This window comes from Dendrobates tinctorius, unplaced genomic scaffold (assembly GCF_039654945.1).
Source record: "Dendrobates tinctorius isolate UK_male_01 unplaced genomic scaffold, ASM3965494v1 ptg000028l, whole genome shotgun sequence".
Taxonomy (NCBI): domain Eukaryota; kingdom Metazoa; phylum Chordata; class Amphibia; order Anura; family Dendrobatidae; genus Dendrobates; species Dendrobates tinctorius.
The window spans coordinates 6,964,665-6,982,838 of record NW_027361696.1 but is presented as its reverse complement, the minus strand read 5'-3'; the positions used below and the strand labels follow the sequence as shown (position 1 = coordinate 6,982,838).

At 50.1% G+C, this 18,174-nt stretch overlaps 1 protein-coding gene across 1 annotated transcript in view; it reads left to right on the top strand.

Moving 5' to 3' along the window:
* Positions 1-11,781: 11,781 nt before the first annotated feature.
* The window catches only part of ADAMTS15 (ADAM metallopeptidase with thrombospondin type 1 motif 15), a 145,765-nt gene continuing 139,372 nt past the window's right edge, over positions 11,782-18,174 (top strand). The window contains exon 1 of the mRNA XM_073570054.1: positions 11,782-12,954. Within this exon, the coding sequence (XP_073426155.1) occupies positions 11,980-12,954 (975 nt within the window). The 5' untranslated portion in view covers positions 11,782-11,979. The remainder of the gene's footprint in view (positions 12,955-18,174) is intronic.

The window sequence follows — 18,174 nt, the reverse complement described above, 5'->3', positions numbered from 1 at the left end:
TTGGAATTGAAATTGACACGGTAGCGATGGTTTTTCGCTTGCCTGTGGAAAAGATTCAAAAATTGGTTTCCTTGATTTCGGGTTTTCTGTCTGTTAGGAAAGTCACCCTGTTGCAGATGCAATCATTGCTAGGTTTGTTGGTTTTTGCGTGCAGGGTCATGCCGGTGGGCAGGGTTTTCTCGCGACGGCTGTCGCTGGCTACGAAAGGTGCCTCTAGCCCGCACCACAGGGTGCGGGTCACGAGGGCCATGAAGGCGGATTTGGAAGTGTGGCTTTCTTTCTTGCAATCGTTTAATGGTCACACTTGTTTCATGTTACCGTGCCGGACGGCTCAGGAATTGGATTTATTTACGGAAGGCGATGGAGTGTCGGGTTTCGTGGCTGGATTTGGCAAACGGCGCTGCCGGGAGGGCTGGCCGGAGTCGTGGTCTGAGACGGGCCTTTGTCAGGACAAGACACTATGTGAGATTTTTCCAATCGTGGTTTTGTTTGAGTTGTGGGGTAAGTTACTGTGCAATCAGGAAATTCAGTTGCGGTCTGACAACCCGGGTGTGGCTCGCTGTATCAATCACATGTCGTCCAGGTCTTTGTCGGTTTTGGGCCTCCTGCGTAAACTTGCCCTACTATGTTTGAGGTTCAACATTTGGCTTCGGGTTCAATTGGTGCATGGGCAGGATGGTTTGTCCTCTAATCTTTCTGATTTCTCTGCTTTTCAGGTCTCCACGGTGCATGGCCCCAATGTCAGTCCGGAGGATTTCAATTGCCCGTCGCGAAGGAGGGTCTTCCGGATTCGGAAGTTCAAAAGATAGGGAGGTGGCGTTCGGCATGCTTTGCTCGATATATTCGTCTGGATTTATTGTATTAACATTTTCTTTTTTTGCAGGTTCCATCAGACCGACCGTTTGGTTGCTGGGACATTCTTATATATTCTGGGCTGCGCAACGTGCTGAGTGTCGCCCAGGTGGACGGCACCTTGGATTTCGGGATGAGGAGTTCATGTGGGGAGGCGTTGGGGGCCTGCAATGGCCGCAGGTCTTGCCTGAGGTCATTTCGGTGGCAAGAGGAGCTCGGGGTCCTTTTATTTTGGTCCTGCACGCGGGGGGAATTGACCTGTGCTCCTACAAAGTGGCGGAGTTGTTGACGATGATGCGGGCTGATATGGAACGGTTCCATAGTTTCTTCCAAGAACTAGTTTTGGTGTGGTCCGAGATTGTCCCGAGGGCGGTGTGGCAAGGGGCTCGTGATGGGATGGAGGTTGAACGGTCAAGGAGATCGATTAATGCTCGTATCTCTAAATTTGTGCGTGATAGGTTTGGTGTGGTAGTACGGCACCGACAGTTGGAAGGGGATAACAGCGCCCTGTTAAGGCCTGATGGGGTTCATTTAAACGATATCGGGCTCGATATATTCCTATCCGGATTGCAGGATGGTGTGGAGCAGGCTTTGTTATTGATGGGTGGGGGTCGGAGTCCTGTTTAGAAACAGGATCCTCCGTGGCGGTAAGAGAAGGAATGGCACGGAATTACGGCTTGCTGGCTGACTTGCCTGCGTATATGGAGCAGGGCATTTAGCGGCAAGCGCGTGTTAAGAGAAGTTATGTGCCTTCAAAATGGTGGTTTAACAAAGCATTTAATAAAGCTGTGACCGACCCACCACTTGGTTTCTGAATTGATTTATTATGGGGGGGCAGAGGTAATGTGCGTGGGTTTGTTTCTGGGTCGCAACAGTCTGGCTGGCACTGTACTGATTAAGGAGAGTGCCACTGACTGTTGTGCCTCTCTTCCCCTCCCCTTCCCTCATAGTGACTGGATCTGCCCACCTACATTCTGGTGGGGTTGGGGTTAAAAATTATGGGACCAATGGGAGTAAGAAGGGGTAGCACAGCCCCTTCCTGTGGGATATATAGCAGTGCATCCGAGGCCGCCATCCCTCTTTCCTCCTTGAGCACATCCTGGAAGTGCTTGTCCCACCCTCCCTCCCTGTTATGTTTATTATTAATGTTCCTTTTTGTTCTGTTTTTTGTAGTTACAAGTCACAGCGGTAAAAGAAGGAATGGCACGGAATTACTGCTCGCTGGCTGACTTGCCTGCGTATATGGAGCAGGGCATTTAGCGTGTTAAGAGAAGTTATGTGCCTTCAAAATGGTTGTTTAACAAAGCATTTAATAAAGCTGTGACCGACCTTCACCCATCACTTGGCAGAGGTAATGTGCGTGGGTTTGTCTCTGGGTCGCAACAGTCTTATTAATATTTATTATAGCGCCATTTATTCCATGCCGCTTTATATGTGAGGAGGGGTATACATGATAAATACAAGTACAGTAATCTTAAACGATACAAGTCATGACTGGTAGAGAAGGAGAGAGGACCCTGCCGGCGAGGGCTCACAGTCTAGAAGGAATGGGAGGATACAGGAGGCGAGGGTAGAGCTGGTCATGCAGCGGTTTGGTCAATCGGTGGAAACTGCAGGTTGTAGGCTAGTCGGAAGAGTCCCTGGTAGCAAGCCTACAACCTGCAGTAACCACCGATCGACCAAACCGCTGCACGACCAGCTCTGCCCTCACCTACTGTATCCTCACCCATCCCTTGTAGATTGTGAGCCCTCGCGGGCATGGTCCTCTCTCCTACTGTCCCAGTTGTGACTTGTATCATTTAAGACTACTGTACTTGTTTTTATTATGTATACCTCTCCTCACATGTAAAGCGCCATGGATTAAATTGCGCAATAATAATAATAATAATAATAATAAATAACAACAATAATAATACAGTCCCTAGTAGGCTCACAATCTCCTACAACTGTGGCAACTGTGACTACTGCACCCAATACGTTTCCAATCAGTCTTGTTACCATGGTGTAACTCCTCCTCTAGCAGTTGTTATTATAGACCCCAGTAAGTCCCAATTCAGTCTTCTCCCTCTTATGGCTGCTGTAAGTATAGGCTCCAGTCAGTTTTTTACGCTTCTGATAGTTATATACATGGATGCCAGTAAGTTTTGAATCAGTTATCTTCTCCCTCTGGCAGCTGTAAGTCTTGCCACCAGTATATTCCTTGCTTCCTTCCCCCTCTGGCAGCTGTAATTATAGCCACCAATATATTCATTGTCTCTTACCCCTTCTGACAGCTGTAACTATAGAAACCAGTATAATCCTTGTCTCCTTTCCCATCTGGCAGCTGTAATTATAGCCACCAGTATATTCCTTGTCATCTTCCCTCTCTGTCAGCTTTAACTAAACTATAGCTACCAGTATATTCCTTGGCTCCTTTCCCTTCTGACAGCTGTAACTATAGCCACCAGAAAATTCCTTGTCTCCTTTCCCCCTCGGGCAGCTATAACTATAGCCACCAGTGAATGTCTTTTCTCCTTCCTGCTCTGGCAGCTGTAACTATAGCCACCAGTATATTCTCTGTTTCTTTCCCCTCTCTGGCAGCTGTAACTATAGCCACCAGTATATTCCTTGTCTCCTTCACCCTCTGGCAGCTGTAACTATAGCCACCAGTATATTCCCTGTCTCTTTTCCCCTCTGGCAACTGTAACTATAGCCACCAGTATATTCCTTGTCTCCTTTCCACTCTGGTAGCTGTAACTATATTCACCAGTACATTCCTTGTCTCCTTTTCTCTCTGCAGCTGTAACTATAGCCACCACTATATGCATTGTCCCCTTCCCCCTCTGGCAGCTGTAATTATAGCCAACACTATATTCCTTGTCTCCTTCCCCCTCTGGCAGCTGTAACTTTAGCCACCAGTATATTGCTTGTCCCCTTCCCCCTCTGGCAGCTGTAATTATAGCCACCGGTATATTCATTGTCTCCTTCTCCCTCTGGCAGCTGTAATATGACCACCAGTATATTCCTTGTCTCTTTCCCCCTCTGGCAGGTGTAACTATAGCCACCAGGATATTCCTTGTTACCGTCCCCTTCTGGCAGCTGCAATTATAGCCACCAGTATATTCCTTGTCTCCTTCCCTCTCTGGCAGCTGTAATTATAGCCACTAGTATATTCCTTGTCTCTTTCCCTCTCTGGCAACTGTAACTATAGCCACCAGTATATTCCTTGTCTCCTTTCTCTTCAGTCAGCTGTAACTTTATCCACAAGTATGCCCCTTGTCTCCTTCCCCCACTGGAAGCTGTAACTATAGCCAACAGTATATTCCTAGTCTCCTTCACCCTCTGGCAGCTGTAACTATAGCCACCATTATATTCCTTTGTCTCTTGTCCCCTCTGGTAGCTGTAACTATAGCCACTAGTATATTCTTTGCCCCTTCCTCCTCTGGCAGCTGTAACTATAGCAACCAGTATGTTCCTTGTCCCCTTCCCACTCTGGAAGCTGTAAACATTAGCTATCAGTATATTCCTTGTCAGCTTCCCTCTCTGGCAGCTGTACCTTTAGCCATCAGTATATTCCTTGTCTCCTTTCCCCTCTGTCAGCTGTAACTTTATCCACATGTATACCCCTTGTCTCCTTCCCCCTCTGGAAGCTGTAACTATAGCCACCAGTATATTCCTTGTCTCCTTCCTTTTCTGGTAGCTGTAACTATAGCCACCAGTATATTCCTTGTCTCCTTCACCCTTTGGCAGCTGTAACTATAGCCACCAGTATATTCCTTGTCTCTTTTCCCCTCTGGCAGCTGTAACTATAGCCACCAGTATATTCCTTGCCCCCTTCCCCCTCTGGCAGCTGTAACATTAGCCACCAGTATTTTCCTTATCTCCTTCCCTCTCTGGCAGCTCTAACTCTAGCCTCCAGTTTATTCCTTGTCTCCTTACCCCTCAGGTAGCTGTAACTATAGCCACCAGTATATTCCTTGTCCCCTTCCCCCTCTGGCAGCTGTAACTATAGCCACCAGGATATTCCTTGTCTCCTTTCCTTTCTGGCAGCTGTAACTATATCCATCAATATATTCCTTGTCTCCTTCCCCCTCTGGCAGCTGTAACTATAGCCACGAGTATATTCAGTTTCTCCTTCCCCCTCTGGCACCTGTTTATATAGTTCTCTGTGAGTTGTTTTGCACATCATTAGTTATTAATTTTTTCATGAGGTCTAGGTGGAAATCATCAGCACCACAAAAATATCTGCTCCTAATGTTCCAGTCTGTAGTCCACATCCACAGGGGATTGTGTGCACCTGATGAACTGTAACAAACCCTCAGCTGTCAGAAGAATTAGATTACTGCTGCTTTTCAGCCTCTGGATTAAACAATTGAATGTGATGTTGTTTCAACAAATTTTCCAGAAAAAAAAAGTCTAGCAAATGTGAGAAGCTGCGTTATCTTATAAGAGAAATCTGCTTTCTCCTTTTATACCAATGTTACTCCAGCAACACAAGTGTAAGCCAGAACCTACGCGATGACACAGTAGCTGCACCTCACAGGGCTCTATATAAAGCCTGAGCAACTAGGGTAACCAGTGCTGAAACCACAAGGTTAACATTCACAGTTATCATTTTTATTCCCACTATTAATTAAAAAAACATAAATTACAAAGTCAATTATTAAAGATTTTTTCATCCACTAAGGCCGGTTTCACATTAGCGCTTTTTAAGCGCACGCACGGCCGGGGGTAGCTCCGCCCCCGAGCCGGCTCTCTGCCCGGCGTGCCCGCCCCTTGCTTGTAGCGCCGCCTACTAGCGGACAGCGGCGCCTGCGATCGGCGCACCCTATCTTTAGCATAGGGTGCGCAGATCGTGCGCAGGCCGTGCGCTAGTTGCGCTTTGACCTGCGCTGCGCACTTTTGACGGTGCGCCGTGCGCGCCAAAATCAAACTTTTCGGATTTTGGCGCGCACGGCGCACCGTCAAAAGTGCGCAGCGCAGGTCAAAGCGCAACTAGCGCACGGCCTGCGCACGATCTGCGCACCCTATGCTAAAGATAGGGTGCGCCGATCGCAGGCGCCGCTGTCCGCTAGTAGGCAGCGCTACAAGCAAGGGGCGGGCACGCCGGGCAGAGAGCCGGCTCGGGGGCGGAGCTACCCCCGGCCGTGCGTGCGCTTAAAAAGCGCTAATGTGAAACCGGCCTTATCAGTCACATCCTTTACATCCCAGCCTCCTTATCTCCATCATCCACATTGACAAATACTAAAATCTGTCTTCTATGGTTTGTCATTTCACTTAGAGATCAGATTACAGGTGCATGTTGAATGAAGAGGTGTGGAAGATGTGAGGTGGAAAAGTAGAATGAAAGAACAGGTGAGGAAAGGCACAAACAGATTGCGCTGGATTCACAGCTACATTGCTCAGTACTTCTAAGGTTCACCATGATACTGCTTCAAGATAGCTTTATCTCTACTCAGTTATGGATTCACAGCTACATTGCTCAGAGTGTGGGGAAGGTGACTTGACGGACAGACGTGACTGGTAGAAGGAGGGGACGGTTTGTGCATTAGTGACAGAGATTGACAGGTTAGAAAGGTCACAGCAGGGAAAGACAGAAAAGGGAGTGCAGTACCGTGAAATGACCACAAGATGACAGGGGAGAGTAGTACAGGACTTAACATCAGCTTAAGGCTTAGGAATCCGCTTAGTCATGGGGGGCGGGGAGATAGGAGCCCGGGTGGGAAATTCCCCTGTGAGAGAGGGGATAAATCAAAGAAGGCGGGGGTCCAGGAGAGTCTAGTCCCGGGAGGAGCTCAGAAGAAGACAGAGAAAGTGAGAAGAGCTCGGCCAGGGGGACGGACAAAGGAAAGACAGTCAGGGGGGTGGTCCTGACCCGACGGACTGCAGGACAGGCAAGGAGAAGAGGCAGCCAGGGGGTACCGATTGGAAGACGATCTCGGGCAGGTGAAGCGCTGGGGGTAGATTGGTCTAGGACAGCCCCCAGTGAAAGATCCGTGAGGTGTGTTACTGGGACTGGAGCTGAAGAATAGGTACCCGGGCCTGTCGATACAGTGGTGTAAAGAAGTTGCGGTGCGCGTTTGGTGGTTGTCAGGAGGACGACAAATAAATCCAGAACTGTTACAAGTGGAAGCTGTCTCCGTCTCATCTTTGCCTCGTCTGGTAAGCAGTGGCCCACCCCCCTAGCCCAGCCCCCTACCACAAGTACTTCTAAGGTTCACCATAATGCTGCTTCTGGATAGCTTTATCTCTCCACAGTTATGAATTCACAGCTACATTGCTCATTACTTCTGACTAATAGTTACCATGATGCTGCTTCTAGATAGCTTTATCTCACCTCAGTTATGGATTCACAGCTACATTGATCAGTACTTCTGACTAATATTTACCATGATACTGCTTCTAGATAGCTTTATCTCACCTCAGTTCTTGATACACAGCTACATTGCTCAGTACTTCTAAGGTTCACCATGATACTGCTTCTAGATAGCTTTATCTCTACTCAGTTATGGATTCACAGCTACATTGCTCAGTACTTCTAAGGTTCGCCATAATACTGCTTCTAGATAGCTTTATCTCTACTCAGTTATGAATTCACAGCTACATTGCTCAGTACTTCTGACTAATATTTACCATGATGCTGCTTCTAGATAGCTTTATCTCACCTCAGTTCTTGATACACAGCTACATTGCTCAGCTTTGTTGTGCATTGTAATACATTCATTACTAGTGTTTTTTCTCACTGAGCTGTATTTGCAGCTACACTATGGGGTAATGTTATTTATGAACATGAACTATTTAGGCAGGAGAGCAGTAATCACTCATGTCTGTGAATGATATGTGTGGAAAGTGGCCAGTCTCCAACCATTAGCTCAGAGACAACTACAAATTGGACATGGAATCTACAGAGAGGAAAACGAGTGTAAGTGCAGTGTAGGAGCACTGTGTAGTGCACACTCGACAATTATTCTGTACAGTCAGTTAATTAGCGTGAATGAAAGTTCTGCAACTTTAAAATATATTGTGATTTACAGAATAAATTTTTAATATTTTTGATCAGCTTTTACAAATGAGAGGAATTTTTGCAATAGTCTACATTCCCTTTGTTTGCGTCCTTCTCTCCCAAACCCCATTTTGCTGTAAGTCACTCCTCTGTGCCTGATGTTGTGCTGGGTTTTGCTTTCTTTTTCTATATCTGTCTCTTGGCCTTTTAAGGCCAGCTTAGTTGGCTGCCCATAACCTAAGTATGCAGGAAGTATAGCATCCTGCTTGCACATGCTTCTCCTGGAGCTAACCTCATCGGCTCCACCCAGATGTCCAATTATTTTCCCAGCTATTCCTGTCTGCAGTTCAGCAACTAGCCACTTCTTACAAGCTCAGTCCAGCAACGCCTGGTACAGTTCTGCTGTGTCAAGTACAGTGCTGTGCAAATTAATTGGGACAAAGCATTTTTTTAAGTAAAATCGTAAGTTGGTTACCAGTCAGTGATTCAAACCAGTTGTAACTGCTTTGAACAGGTGTGAGTGTCTGTTCAAAGCAGTTAAAACTGGTTTGAATCACTGACTGGTAACCAACTTACGATTTTACTTTAAAAAATGCTTTGTCCCAATTAATGTGCATATCACTGTAATATTAACAATCGTGTTTCTGCCATCCTGGTGCTGTCTGCACTCTGCAAGCAAGGTACCAGTTTGTCTAAACAACTTTGCTACTTCTCAGGGTAGCTGCATTTCTGCAAGTTTCCAGTTTTTCTATGCATTTCTGCTATTCCTGTGTTAACTGCACTTCTGGAAGCAGGATACCAATCTGCCTACAAATCTTTGCTGTTCCTGATCAAGCATCTGGTTCTGATGCATCCAGTGGTTTCTAATCCATTTGCTCATCTACTGTCCTTCTTATTCCACTGTAATAGTCCACATGCCATGCTGCAAATAAAGCTCCATTGCAATATCATTTCATGCTGCTCACCCTGACCTACTTCTTCCAGAATCCACCTCACCAGTTAAGCTGGTAGCACACTGCTGCTTCAATGCCCAGTTGAAGCTCCTTTTAGAAGCTGCTTTTAATGGCTGCTCAGAAAGATACATACTCTGCACTCAAGCAAATTGTGCATGTGTCGTTACCTCTCAGAATTGGGAAAGGGCACAGAGAGGGAAATTTTAGTCCACAAATTGAGCTCAGTGTACAGATCTTGCTGAGCAGCAGTTGAAAAGAGCTTCTAAAGCTACTTGACCCGGGCAGCGCCACAGAAGAGCAATGCAGTCTTCTGGCGAGATGGAGGCAAAATAAGGTAATGAAGTAGATTACAAAAATGCAGAACCTTTACAAAGGTTGATCAACAATTATTTAAAAAGCGTCATTCCTCTAAAGGCGCCTATCCTAGACGAGCGAGGCTGTGAGGGAGTTTTTTTCTCCTAATTCTGAAACATGTTGAGTGGTGTCAATGATCAGTTCAACAATCATTCTTCTGTATCTAAATAAACCAAACATGCCCATTTCTGAGCGCTGCCTACTCCTGAGCATTGTCCACTCCTGAGCGCTGCCTACTCCTGAGCGTTGCAAACTCCTGTGTGCTGCCCACCCCTGAGCGCTGCCCACTCCTGAGCGCTGCCCACTCCTGAGCGCTGCCTACTCCTGAGCGTTGCAAACTCCTGAGAGCTGTCCACCCCTGAGCGCTGCCAACCCCTGAGCGCTGCACACTCCTGAGCGCTGCACACTCCTGTGCACTGCCGACTCCTGAGCGTTGCCCACGCCTGAGCGCTGCCCACTCCTGAGCGCTGCCCACTCCTGAGCGCTGCCCATCCCTGCCCACCCCTGAGCGTTGCCCACTCTTGAGCGCTGCCCACTTCTGAGCATTGCCCACTCCAGAGCGCTGCCCACCCCTGAGCGTTGCCCACCCCTGAGCGTTGCCCACTCCTGAGCGCTGCCCTCTCCAGAGCGCTGCCCACTCCAGAGCGCTGCCCACCCCTGAGCGCTGCCAACCCCTGAGCGCTGCCCACTCCTGAGCGCTGCCCACCCCTGAGCGTTGCCCATCCCTGCCCACCCCTGAGCGTTGCCCACTCTTGAGCGCTGCCCACTTCTGAGCATTGCCCACTCCAGAGCGCTGCCCACCCCTGAGCGTTGCCCTCTCCAGAGCGCTGCCCACTCCAGAGCGCTGCCCACCCCTGAGCACTGCCAACCCCTGAGCGCTGCACACTCCTGAGAGCTGCCCACTCCAGAGCGTTGCAAACTCCTGAGTGCTGCCCATCCCTGCCCACCCCTGAGCATTGTCCACTCTTGAGCGCTGCCCACTCCTGAGCGTTGCAAACTCCTGTGTGCTGCCCACCCCTGAGCGCTGCCAACCCCTGAGCGCTGCCCACTCCTGAGCGCTGCCGACTCCTGAGCGCTGCCTACTCCTGAGCGTTGCAAACTCCTGAGAGCTGCCCACCCCTGAGCGCTGCCAACCCCTGAGCGCTGCCCACTCCTGAGCGCTGCCCACTCCTGTGCACTGCCGACTCCTGAGCGTTGCCCACTCCTGAGCGCTGCCCACTCCTGAGCGCTGCCCATCCCTGAGCGTTGCCCACTCTTGAGCGCTGCCCACTTCTGAGCATTGCCCACTCCAGAGCGCTGCCCACCCCTGAGCGTTGCCCACTCCTGTGCGCTGCCCACTCCAGAGCGCTGCCAACCCCTGAGCGCTGCACACTCCTGAGCGCTGCCCACCCCTGAGCGTTGCCCATCCCTGCCCACCCCTGAGCGTTGCCCACTCTTGAGTGCTGCCCACTTCTGAGCATTGCCCACTCCAGAGCGCTGCCCACCCCTGAGCGTTGCCCACTCTTGAGCGTTGCCCACCCCTGAGCGCTGCCCACCCCTGAGCGCTGCCCACCCCTGAGCACTGCCAACCCCTGAGCACTGCACACTCCTGAGAGCTGCCCACTCCAGAGTGTTGCAAACTCCTGAGTGCTGCCCATCCCTGCCCACCCGAGCATTGTCCACTCTTGAGCGCTGCCCACTCCTGAGCATTGCCCACTCCAGAGCGCTGCCCACCCCTGAGCGCTGCCCACTCCAGAGCGCTGCCCACCCCTGAGCGCTGCCCACCCCTGAGCGCTGCCAACCCCTGAACGCTGCACACTCCTGAGAGCTGCCCACTCCAGAGCGTTACAAACTCCTTAGTGCTGCCCACCCGAGCGCTGCGAACCAGAGTGCTGCACACTCCTGAGCGCTGCCCCCTCCTGTGCGCTGCCGACTCCAGAGCGCTGCCCACTCCAGAGCGCTGCCCACTCCTGAGCGCTGCCAACCCCTGAGTGCTGCACACTCCTGTGCGCTGCCGACTCCAGAGCGCTGCCCACTCCAGAGCGCTGACCACTCCTGAGCGTTGCCCACTCCAGAGCGCTGCCTACTCAGGACCAGCTACAGAAAGTTTGCTCATTCCTGATAAATCGCTTTCAGAAAATGCTGCCGATACATAACCAACCATCTCCAGTGCTGCCCTCACTTGACCTACCAAGTCTGGACACCAACCATCTCTATAGACAAGCTGTCTGTAGAAAGTTCTGCCACTCCTGAGCTGCCATGCACAGGCACAAGTAGCCACTCCTGCCCTTCAGTGTCCAGACAGAGTGTCCTGGGAGGACATGACACTGGCCCTGCTATCTCATCCCCTGGATGAACATCCGGCCATCATCCTTTCACACAATGCAGATTCTCTGCTGGGAAATGTCCTGAAACTCTCACTGCAGTGTCAGGTCTGATGGCTGCAGAGAATGAAAAGCCTCCACATTCTGCCATGGGGAGAGGGAGGGAGAGAACAGCTGCTCCTAGCTGATGATGTAGTTTGCTGGCGCTTTAAACCCTGCCGGCTATGGGGAAAGGGAGGCAGAGTATGTGCGTTATAATGAGGCCAATAAGTGTTCCCAGTACCTCCCAGAAAAAGAAAAAAAGTGTTTGCATGGGATAGAGATGTATATAAAGCCGTCCAAGAGGCTGATGCTGCCTGTGAGCTGGCAGGTAGCACAGCAGAGAGCCTGCACATCTGGCCCGATGCTTGGCCCCTCTGGATGAACTTCATTCAGTCATTGCTCTTTTCCTTCCATCTTATCTTGTCTTTTGGCCGCTCACGATCATTGATCCCTGATTTCCAGTTTTGGGGCTCCCAGTGAATGATCGGCCACCATGCACACATATCATCTGACTGTCACTTTGCTGCTGGCTCTGGATTTCCTCTTGCCAAGTTCTTTGTGCTCTTCTCTGGACGGGGTCCTTGTCACCCCTAAAAGGCTGGATCCTGATATAAATGGAAGGCGATATTTCGTGGAAAGCAATGAACAGATTAAAGACAAAGGAGTCATTTTCCAGATCTCGGCTTTCGATGAGGATTTTTACCTGAATTTGAGCCCTGATTCTCAGTTTATTGCCCCAGCTTTTTCCATGCATTTTCCTGGCGCTCTCCCCAAACCCTCACCAAGTGTCAGGCATTGCTTCTACTCTGGAGACGTCAATTCTGACCGGGACTCGTTCGCAGTGCTGAGCCTCTGTGGAGGACTTCGGGGGGCTTTTGGCTATCACAGAGTGGAGTATTTCATCAGCCCTTTGAAAAACAGCCCATTAGACCACTTTCCAAGAGGTCAGCAGGAGACGCACCTGCTGCAGAAGAGAAGAGCCACCCACTCCCAGGTATCGGAGACCACATCCAGGTGTGGAGTCACCTCTGCATTGAACCATGGCATCATGGAGGCTCTGCAGAGATACAAGGGATCCAAGCACCAAAGAAGCCATGGCAATGGTACCAGATCCAGGGGTTCCAGGGGTGGTCACCGCTCTAGGCGCTTTGCTTCCATCACGAGACACGTGGAGACATTGATTGTAGCTGATGAGTCCATGCTGAAGTTCCATGGAGATGACCTGCAGCACTATCTGCTCACATTAATGGCCACAGCAGCCCGATTATACCACCACCCCAGCATCCAGAACCCCATCAACATTGCAGTGGTCAAGTTCATGGTACTGACTGATGACGGGAAAGGTCCAAAAGTGACCACCAACGCGGCCATGACCCTGAGGAGCTTCTGTGCCTGGCAGAGGAAATGGAACAAAGTGAGCGACAAGCACCCGGAGTACTGGGACACAGCCATCCTCTTCACCAAGCAGGTGAGTACTGAGTGCATGAGTGTGGATGCATGGTGAAGCCGGGCACGGGATGGATGCACGGTGATGCCGAGCATGGGATGGATGCATGGTGAAACCGGGCACGGGATGGATGCATGGTGATACCGGGCACAGGATGGATGCACAGTGACACCGGGCACGGGATGGATGTGCGGTGATGCTGAGCATGGGATGGATGCATGGGGAAACCGGGCACGGGATGGATGCACGGTGATACCGGGCACGGGATGGATGCACAGTGACATCGGGCACGGGATGGATGTGCGGTGACGCCGGATATGGGATGGATGCGCCGTGATGCCGGGTACGGGATGGATGCGTGGTGATGCCGAGCACGGGATGGATGCGCGGTGACGCCGGGCACGAGATGGATGCGCAGGGCGCTGGGCACATGATGGATGCGCGGTGACGCCAGGCACGGAATGAATGCAGTGACTCCAAGAACATGATGGATGTGCGGTGACGCCAGGCACGGGATGGATACTTGGTCATGAGTGTCTTAACTAAAGCTCCATCTGCAGCCACTGAAAAGATTAAACAAGTGAACCCTTGGCATCCTCCTCCTCCTCATCCCTTCTGCTCTGCATCCATTCTGACCATACATCTATGGCTGGACTCGCACCTTGCCCTACCGCACTTTCTCACCTGTTGCATTTAAATATGGCAACTTCTTGGCACTTGTTCAATGGTTGCAGAATGACCCGTGAGTCATGACTTGTCTCCTCGGCCCTCATCTCTACTTGTTTTATACTTTGTCACATAGAATTTAGATGATGATGAATGTGTTTCCTCAGTACAAAAACATTAGTGCCGTACTCTATGGGGATCTGTGGAAGTTTAATGTCACGGCTACGTCTCAGGACTTGATAAATGCCAGAAAAACCTTTTTCTTTTTTTGTTTGTTATTTTGGCTGAATGTGACAATTTGCTACGAAGGATTCTGCTTAGGCAAATGGCAAAGCCCATTGCCAGTCAGCTGCTGGCACAGCTAATGGTGGAACACATAGCAACCCCTCTGGGTGTGCGTAGACAGAGGATGTGGTTTGTATACATCAGGGGTCCTCAAACTTTTTAAACAGGGGGCCAGATTACGGTCCCTCGGACCGTTGGAGGGCCGGAATATAGTTTAAAAAAAATTATGAATAAATTCCTGTGCACACTGCACATATCTTATTTAGAAGTAATAAAACAAAAATAGGAACAAATACAATATTAAAAATGAAGTTAAATCATCAAACTTACCGATTTTTTTGGGTTCTTCGAATATTCTACACTTCGAGTCAATTTTTTCTCTTTCTTGATATCATTGTTTCCTAGGGATTCAAAATTGCTATTAGTAAAATACCAACATATATACAGCGCTACAAAAACAATATACCAGCAATAAAACTGCCTACACAGAGACATACAGACTGCACTGCCCATCAACGCAGCCTGATCAGTGCCCATCAATGCAGCCTGATCAGTGCCCATCAATGCAGCCTGATCAGTGCCCATCAATGCAGTCTGATCAGTGCCCATCAATGCAGTCTGATCAGTGCCCATCAATGCAGCCTGATCAGTGGCCATCAATGCAGCCTGATCAGTGGCCATCAATGCAGCCTGATCAGTGGCCATCAATGCAGCCTGATCAGTGGCCATCAATGCAGCCTGATCAGTGGCCATCAATGCAGCCTGATCAGTGGCCATCAATGCAGCCTGATCAGTGGCCATCAATGCAGCCTCATCAGTGCCCATCAATGCAGCCTGATCAGTGCCCATCAGCGCAGCCTGATCAGTGCCCATCAATGCAGCCTGATCAGTGCCCATCAATGCAGCCTGAGCAGTGCCCATCAGCGCAGCCTGATCAGTGCCCATCAATGCAGCCTGATCAGTGCCTATCAATGCAGCCTCACCAGTGCCCATATTGGTGGAACTCCACTTTTACCTCAGGCTCAGACTGGTGTGGTGCAAGAATCCCTAATAGGCAGCATTGGTCCCTAAAAGGCAGGTAAATGTACCCAATAGGCAGCATACGTCTCCAATAGGCAGGTAAATGTCCCCAATAGGCAGGTAAATGTCCCCAATAGGCAGCACAGGTCCCCAAAAGGCAGGTAAATGTCCCCAATAGGTAGCACATGTCCCCAATAGGCAGGTAAATGTCCCCATTAGGCAGCACAGGTCCCCAATAGGCAGGTAGATGTCCCCATTAGGCAGATAAATGTCCCCAATAGGCAGGTAAATGTCCCCAATAGGCAGGTAAATGTCCCCATTAGGCAGCACAGGTCCCCAATAGGCAGGTAAATGTCCCCAATAGGCAGGTAAATGTCCCCAATAGGCAGCACAGGTCCCCAATAGGCAGGTAGATGTCCCCATTAGGCAGATAAATGTCCCCAAAAGGCAGGAAAATGTCCCCACTAGGCAGGAAAATGTCCCCAATAGGTAGCACAGATCCCCACTAGGCAGAACAATGTCCCCACTAGGCAGGAAAATATCCCCAATAGGTAGCACAGGTCCCCACTAGGCAGGAAAATGTCCCCACTAGGCAGAAAAATGTCCCCAATAGGTAGCACAGATCCCCACTAGGCAGGAAAATGTCCCCACTAGGCAGGAAAATATCCCCAATAGGTAGCACAGGTCCCTACTAGGCAGGAAAATGTCCCCACTAGGCAGAAAAATGTCCCCAATAGGTAGCACAGATCCCCACTAGGCAGGAAAATGTCCCCACTAGGCAGGAAAGTATCCCCAATAGGTAGCACAGGTCCCTACTAGGCAGGAAAATGTCCCTACTAGGTAGAAAACTGTCCCCAATAGGTAGCACAGATCCCAACTAGGCAGGAAAATGTCCCCACTAGGCAGGAAAATGTCCCCACTAGGCAGAAAACTCCCCAATAGGTAGCACAGATCCCCACTAGGCAGGAAAATGTCGCCAATAGGTAGCACAGATCCCCACTAGGCAGAACAATGTCCCCACTAGGCAGGAAAATATCCCGAATAGGTAGCACAGATCCCCACTAGGCAGAAAAATATCCCCAATAGGTAGCACAGGTCCCCACTAGGCAGAACAATGTCCCCACTAGGCAGGAAAATATCCCCAATAGGTAGCACAGGTCCCCACTAGGCAGGAAAATGTCCCCACTAGGCAGGAAAATATCCCCAATAGGTAGCACAGGTCGCCACTAGGCAGGAAAATGTCCTCAATAGGTAGCACAGGTCCCCACTAGGCAGAAAAATATCCCCAATAGGTAGCACAGATCCCCACTAGGCAGGAAAATGTCCCCACTAGGCAGAAAAATATCCCCAATAGGTAGCACAGGTCCCGACTAGGCAGGAAAATGTCCCGACTAGGCAGGAAAATATCCCCATTAGGCAGCACAGGTCCCCAATAGGCAGGTAAATGTCCCCACTAGGCAGGAAAATATCCCCAATAGGTAGCACAGGTCCCCACTAGGCAGGAAAATGTCCCCACTAGGCAGGAAAATATCCCCAATAGGTAGCACAGGTCGCCACTAGGCAGGAAAATGTCCTCAATAGGTAGCACAGGTCCCCACTAGGCAGAAAAATATCCCCAATAGGTAGCACAGATCCCCACTAGGCAGGAAAATGTCCCCACTAGGCAGAAAAATATCCCCAATAGGTAGCACAGGTCCCCACTAGGCAGGAAAATGTCCCCACTAGGCAGGAAAATATCCCCAATAGGTAGCACAGGTCCCCACTAGGCAGGAAAATGTCCCCACTAGGCAGGAAAATATCCCCAATAGGTAGCACAGGTCGCCACTAGGCAGGAAAATGTCCTCAATAGGTAGCACAGGTCCCCACTAGGCAGAAAAATATCCCCAATAGGTAGCACAGATCCCCACTAGGCAGGAAAATGTCCCCACTAGGCAGAAAAATATCCCCAATAGGTAGCACAGGTCCCGACTAGGCAGGAAAATGTCCCGACTAGGCAGGAAAATATCCCCAATAGGTAGCACAGGTCGCCACTAGGCAGGAAAATGTCCCCAATAGGTAGCACAGGTCCCCACTAGGCAGAAAAATATCCCCAATAGGTAGCACAGATCCCCACTAGGCAGGAAAATGTCCCCACTAGGCAGAAAAATGTCCCCACTAGGCAGAACAATGACCTCAATAGGACCCGGCATTAAAAAAAAAAAAAAAAAGTACTCACCTATGTCCCCGCGCTGCTCTGAAGAGGCGCCCGCTCGTCTCCGTCTTCTTCCTGCACAGGCACACAGGCGGCGTGACATCATCAGACCGCGCAGGCGGCGTGATGACAATCACGTCGTCTCTGTGCACTGTGCTGCGGGAGGGCTGCGCAACGCCTTTCCTCGGCGCCTCGTCCCACCCGCAATTACACGGCCTGCCGGCACTGAACTGCAGTGCAGTTCATGAGCTCAAAGTCGGCCTGGCCAGGGGCCGGATAAAAGTCTTTGGAGGGCCGCATGCGGCCCGCGGGCCGTAGTTTGAGGACCCCTGGTATACATTGTCGTTTGTACTCAGTACACTGTCTATATACTGTACATTGTCAGTCCGTGCTCAAGATACGGTCTGGATACATTGTTGGTCCGTGCTCAGGACACGGTCTGGATACATTTTTGGTCCGTGCTCAGGACACGGTCTGTATACATTGTCGGTGTATTCTCAGGACATTGTCTATATACATGGTCGGTGTATTCTCAGGACATTGTCTATATACATTGTCGGTCTGTGCTCAGTACACGATCTATATACATTGTCGGTCCGTGCTCAGGACACTGTGTATATACATTGTCGGTCCGTGCTCAGTACACGGTCTATATACATTTTCTGTCTGTGCTCAGGACACGGTCTATATATATTGTCGGTCCATGCTCAGGACACGGTCTGTATACATTGTCGGTCCGTGCTCAGTACACGATCTATATACATTGTCGGTCTGTGCTCAGGACACGGTCTGTATACATTGTCGGTCCGTGCTCAGTACACGGTCTATATACATTGTCGGTCTGTGCTCAGTACACGATCTATATACTTTGTCGGTCCGTGCTCAGGACACTGTGTATATACATTGTCGGTCCGTGCTCAGTACACGGTCTATATACATTTTCTGTCTGTGCTCAGGACACGGTCTATATACATTGTCGGTCCATGCTCAGGACACGGTCTGTATACATTGTCGGTCCGTGCTCAGTACACGATCTATATACATTGTCGGTCTGTGCTCAGGACACGGTCTGTATACAT